Here is a 6,214-nt window from a genome sequence, read left to right on the forward strand (position 1 = left end):
AGTAACTGGTCCCTAAGACATTTCTAGCCAACCCACCTTATGACAGTTTCAGCATAAAAAATTGCATCAGGGCTGGGGGAGGTAGCTCAGTGGTAAAGTATGTGCTTAAGCATTCTTGAAGCCCTGGGTTCCACTCCCTACTCCACCCCCAACCCCCCCAAAACACACATACACACACACACACACACACACACACAGGATCAAGTTACAGAAAGGTTTTAGTTGTACTTGAAATTAAACTCACCCGAACAGTTTTGGTGTGGCTCCATGGCAGTGGTGTGCATACCTGGAGGTGACGTAGCCTTTGATAATGTTCGGCACCTTGCTGCCTACATTGACCCACATCAAGCAGCTGTGAGGCATGAGGGTCAGTTGACTGAAGTAGGCCACCGAGATGCTGTGAGTTTTTGGTTGCCTACATTATCATTAACCATGAGTAATGAGTCTGAGTGAGGGAGAATGCAAGCCATTGGTATTGGGCTCTGGTCCAAGGCCTTCTTACCCTCTCTCAGTGCAGCTGGAACCCTGGGGATAGGCCTCTTGGTAGCAGAGATCACTGGCTTGTCAGTCACCTCCTGTCTGATTAGACCTGCTAAATCCACTTAACGCCACAGCCTGAACCACACGCACCAAACCCAAGCTCGTTGAGTCACAGCGATAAGGTGACAGGGCTGATAGAGAAAGTCACAGGTAAGGAGAGCAGGAAGGGAGCGGCTGCCATGCTGATGTCCTCAGTCGGCCTGTGCAGTTGTGCCTGTCCAGGGCCACCTTCCAGTACTACCGCCTAGAGTGTGGCATGTGACCTGGCAGGTTCCTTGAGAAAACACTGTCGGGAAGACGAGATAGTGGCCTAGCATTTCAATATTTCCATTTTAAAAATAATGTAAGAGTTTTAGAGCTCAAAGGAGTTAGCCCCTGTGGTCAGCCCTCTTTTTCTGCCTGCTAGCTAAGTCAGTGGTCAGCATGGTCACTCTAGCCAACCAGTTTCTAGTGCAGAGGGCACCCTCAGGATGCAGGTTTGCTGACCCACAACACTGATGTCTCTTTGACCACTTTCTTTTTCTGCAGCATGGATCAGCAAGGCTCTTCCGTTCTTCCAGCAAAGGCTTCCAAGGTACAACTCAAACAAGCCATGGTTCCTTGATGACAAACAAACAGCATCAAGGCAAATCCAATAATCAGTATTACCATGGCAAAAAGAGGAAACACAAGAGGGACGCGCCCCTCTCAGACCTTTGTAGATAGTCGGCGCTGTGCGATGGACTGTCTTCTGTGTGCAATGATCTCATGCTCAGGACAGTTGCATAGGGACTCCTGGGAGACGCAGGAGCCTCACACTGTTCAGACATTGATTTAGCAACTGCGTTTTTTCCCAGCTCGCCACGGAATGGATCATGAAGACTGACAACTGCAAAAACAAAAGCAAGCAAAAAAGGGGAAAAAAAAAAAAAAAAAGGCTGCTTATTTGATAAGTCATATGCTACAACAGGGTCATTTTAAGATTTAAAGCTTGAATGTAAAATAAATATATTTCTCATTGGCTTTATGCAGAGTTATAGGGAATAGTATTCAGTGTGGGTAGGGTGATAGAAACAGAAAACAATGTCAGAGGATGGGTGGGAAGGCAAACAAAGTATCTTATAGGAAGTCCAGATTCCAAAGGGGAAAGTGAACTGTGCATGTTTTTTTTTTTTTTTAATATTTTTGCATATATTTACCATTTTATTGTGTGTGTATATATAGAAGACCATATAGGAAATTGATATTTGTAATAGTGGATTTGTTAATACTTTTTACATAACATTACTGTTTGAATTGTAAACAGATTTCTTCTCAGGATTAGTTTGAAGAATAATCTGAATTGTCATCTTGACATCCATATATAGGGAAGTGATTAGTTCTATTACTCAGTTTGTTTTCCTCAGCATTGAAAATGACTTAATAGAACCCTTGTGCCCTGCTGCGAAATTTTTTCCTCTCTAAAGAAAAGGTTTATGGTGGCAAATGATGTTTATTTTATTTTGTAAAAAAAAAAAAAAAAAGAAAAGAAAAGAAAAAAAAAATGTACTATGTACTTTTGTGTAAACACTGAAAAATCTCTAGTCATCTCTGAGAATTGCAACTGTTTTCTATAGTGCTGTCATTTTGGGCAATTGGCAATTACATGACTTTGTGTTTGTTTCCTTTGCAGTCTTTCTATCTCTCTCTCTTTCCTCCCCTGCCCTCCCCACTTCTTCCTAGTAGGAAACTGGGCCGCCCGTCTGCCTCGCTCCTGTCGCAGCGAACCTCGAGCTCCACAGACTTTGCATGCTGGCCCTCTGACCCTGTGTGCTCCGTGTGCTTGCGTTCCTCATCTCTTATTCTTTTAAACTCATGCTTAACTACTGTGGGAGAGAATAACTGTAAACAGCTTTAATTAAATCATACTTATAAAAAACTATTTTCTTATACTCCACTTTATGCTTTTGGTATTGTCGATCTTTAAAAATTAAATGGTCTTTGATAATGGATCTATTTTGTATTGCCTTATTAAGACCAAATACTTCTTGTCATCCCATTCTTTATCCTCTCCTTTCATGGAATTGTTATCTTTAATTAAAACTTTTTTAAACATTGGCTTGTTTTAAATCATACTGTAAATTTTGGTTGTGGTCAGCTTTTGAGTGCAAATGAGATGTATAATTCTGTTATTCATCACCTGTTGGGTTTGAAACTCAGTTGGGGATATTTAATATAATAGAATGTAAGTGACATTTCTGAAAATGTTTTCTTCCAAGGCGAAAGCTCTTCTGTTAGCATCAGTGTGCGTGGCTCTGTTAAATACGGCCATTTCAGAGAAGAGATTCTTTTATATATATATATATACATATAAAGTACTATTGGCTTTTAGGAATTTCTTTTATATACATTTATGAAATATTGAAGACCAATCAGACCATTAATGGACACTTAGTGCAACTTTTTATAAAGAAAATAATGCTAAAGTAAGACCAAAACTGATGTCATCACTGAAATTAACAATTTTCAATATGTTCGTATTTTAATTCACAAAGGAAAAATATGTTCCAAAACTGGAAACTCATAGTACTTGTGTAAACTGTGGAAGATTTTAAATGTGATGTTATTTTGACAATGTTTTAAATTTTAGAGTCACATTTTATTCTGATCTGAATTTTTATCAAGATGTCGAGCTTTTGTTTTTTGAAACTAGTTTGTCATAACATATTGTGCATAATCACAGTATTTATTTTGTAGGACTATTGTGAATGTGTAGACTTATGTTTACCGCTAAGGGAACAATTATTTATAAAATAATATTAAATCCAGTATTAGCTGCCTATTTCAGACACTTAATACTTGCAGAGATCCTTGTTACATTTACCACACTGAAGTCTTTTTTTTTTTTTTTTTTAAAGAATCACCCTCATTGTTGAAAGTAAATGTACTTGTAGGGTGCGACTATTAGTGTTCCAATAAGCATGTGATTATATTAAGGTGGTGGTAGCGGGAAGATAATCTTGATTCCATTGGGAATCTTAGGTTTTCGTAAATTTATTGGGAAAATAGTTTTTCCTGTACTGCTGAAGTTTCTTTTTGGTAAACAGTATCTTTCTAAAAGAAAAAAGCATGAAGGAGAAATTGAGGTGTGTATACATTTCCTCAAATGACCAGCATTGTATTCGTGAATACTGTGTATCTTGAATGAGCAGTGTGGAAACTGTTCATTTTTCAATCTGAAGTAAAATACTTTCAAGAACTTTTAGTTTGCCTGCTCATTTGTTTTGTACATTTCATCTCTGTATTTGACTCCTGTCCTATTTCTTTTGAGTTTTAACGCTTTTCGACAAAGATCTTGTGATATTATCAGAAATGTGTCATGTAACTATTACAGTCCATCCATATCCATGCATCATAACCCTCCTTTGCCTAGTAGTTGTAGAAGCGGACTTCACAAATTCTGCCTCAAGGTGGTGACATTTCTCTGGAGGTCACGAATGTGTACCCAGTCCTAAGAGACATGTAAAGACTGGTTTGTAGAGGCGCTGATGGGTCTGAGGGGTGTCAGTTCAAAACCTGAGTTTCTGACGCTAAAGGTAATGCACTTCCTCTCCGGCTCTCGGTGTCTGTGGTGGTGCCTGGTCTCTGCTCTGGTTGGCAGTGTTGCCCTTGTGCCGAGGCTGGCCTCCACCTGTAGAATCTGCGGTCTTTACACGTGGGGCCTCCGGTCTTCAGTTGATCGTGCTCCGTTTTTGTCCTATTTCAAGTATGTTTACTTGTTTTTTGAGCCTCTTGTTAACATCTGAGGGTATTTGATTTGGCTCCTCTCATTCCTGGGGAACGTCTCCACAGGGCAGAACATGGGCTCTGGAGTCTTGTAGCACCATGTGTTTTCTTGGCATTTCCTCCCCCGTGTAGGGGTAAGTGCGAATTGTGTTTGCCTAAACCTGTGGACTGGTGTTTGGGGTTTTCAAAAATGATAGGCAGGTCAGAGGACAGCATGAGTCCGTCAAGCACAGGACCTGTGGCTGTGGCTTGTTTTCATTGAATGGACTTCCCCAAGGACAGGAGATGTAGTCACCAGTTTGTTCTGTAGCAACTGCTAGAAATGCCCGTTATAAGGTCTTATGGTAAGTTTTGCTGGTATTTAATATTGATCTCCAGGTCAAAACTGATGGATTCCTTTAATTCTAGCATGTTGTTGATTTCATGTTTTAGTCACTTTAAGACTGTTGCAAGGGAATTGCTGCTTCACAATGAATTTTTCAAAGATTAAATGGTAAACTGTTAAAGAAGAAAGTCTCAGTTCTGCTGTGATGGATATTGAAATGTTAATGATCAGATGGATTTATTCTTATCCATCTATTCTTAGTCTCCTGGCTAATGAAACTGTTTCAATAGGTAGAGAGCAACATCTACAGACAGTATTTTGTGAGTATTCTATAAAAGGCTCTGTTAAACTTAATAGAGTAGGAAAGTTATGTTTAATAGTTACTCTTTATAGTAATTTTCATCAGTGGTATAGTTCATCTAGTGAATTGTTTAATGTACTATTAAATTGGGATCAAAGATTTGTGTATGCAGTTCCTTGGAAGTTTTCATCTTGCCTCTTCTAAACCATGAGACTAGCTGCCTGCTATTTTGTCAAAACATTTACGGGTGGATTAAATGGTAAAGAGCACATTTAATATGCTCCTTGATCCTTCGCATAGTTCAGAAAAAAGCCAGATTTCACTGTGGAATTTTTTCGCCTGGCTTGAGAACTTGACATACTCCAACGCTTTTTTTCTTGACCCTCTCTTCTCATGGACTGTCTTGACCCCTCACATTAAGCAACTTGGTTTTTTGTTTAGTGTGGATCAAAAATAATTGAGCTAAATATATGTACAAATTGTTGACAAAATTATTAGCCAGAAAAAATTGCTTTAGAAGCCTGCCGAGCTATAGTATTCAGGATTAAATATTTAAGGACAGTCTTGTTAACAAATAGTAGTTAACACTGTTTTACTGTATCTTGGGGCTGAGGGGATTGCTATTGTGCTTGGTCTTGACATTTTCTATTTAGTGTTTAACCTAACCCATGGTCTGCTAGCCTGAGAGATACACTTAGAAAGAGGTGGAAGCAGACAGATGGAGATAGTGCATCCGCTTTAGTTATTTTAAGTTGGAGGCGTCTCCTGGGTTTCCTGAGCAGACATGTTGACCATATCAGTAAGAACAGACGATAACGTGGACATCAGATATTCACTCAGCTGGGTGTCTTGTTGGAAGTTTGTATTGGTATCTGCACATCATGTTTATTTTTACATTTTAACTTGAACCTTTGGAGTTTGGGGACCTTAACTGCCTTTCCCTGCCTAGACTTCTGTGAAGTTTGATAATGGGACGGGCTCTGCTAAGGACACAGTCTGGAGGATTTTTTTTTTTTTTCCTTAGCGACTTTGTTTTATCTTAAAGATGGTATGGAAACAAAACACAAATAGTACCACTGAGAGGTGATGGAGTAAACCAAGCTGGTCTTGACCTGAGCGTTGGGACCGGCGGGTGAGGTCCAGGAGGACTTGAGGAAGCAGTCTCTAAAGCCAGTACTGGTGAAGGGTACTTGCCTCCCAGGGTTTAGTCACCCATCTCTTTGAAGGAGAGCAGGATGACGGCTTGTCAGCCACATTCTTTGAGTTTCAGTTCATCTTCACCTTTCAATTTGGGATCCGTCCTA

At 39.7% G+C, this 6,214-nt stretch overlaps 1 protein-coding gene across 2 annotated transcripts in view; it reads left to right on the forward strand.

The window, feature by feature from the left end:
* The window catches only part of Tent4b (terminal nucleotidyltransferase 4B), a 62,797-nt gene extending 59,034 nt beyond the window's left edge, over positions 1–3,763 (forward strand). For both annotated transcript variants that reach the window (XM_027939144.2, XM_027939145.2), the window contains exon 12: positions 1,069–3,763. In XM_027939144.2, coding sequence (XP_027794945.1) covers positions 1,069–1,245 — 177 coding nt within the window. In that variant the 3' untranslated portion in view covers positions 1,246–3,763. The remainder of the gene's footprint in view (positions 1–1,068) is intronic.
* Positions 3,764–6,214: the final 2,451 nt, after the last annotated feature.

Source organism: Marmota flaviventris, chromosome 18 (genome assembly GCF_047511675.1).
Source record: "Marmota flaviventris isolate mMarFla1 chromosome 18, mMarFla1.hap1, whole genome shotgun sequence".
Classification (NCBI taxonomy): Eukaryota; Metazoa; Chordata; class Mammalia; order Rodentia; family Sciuridae; genus Marmota; species Marmota flaviventris.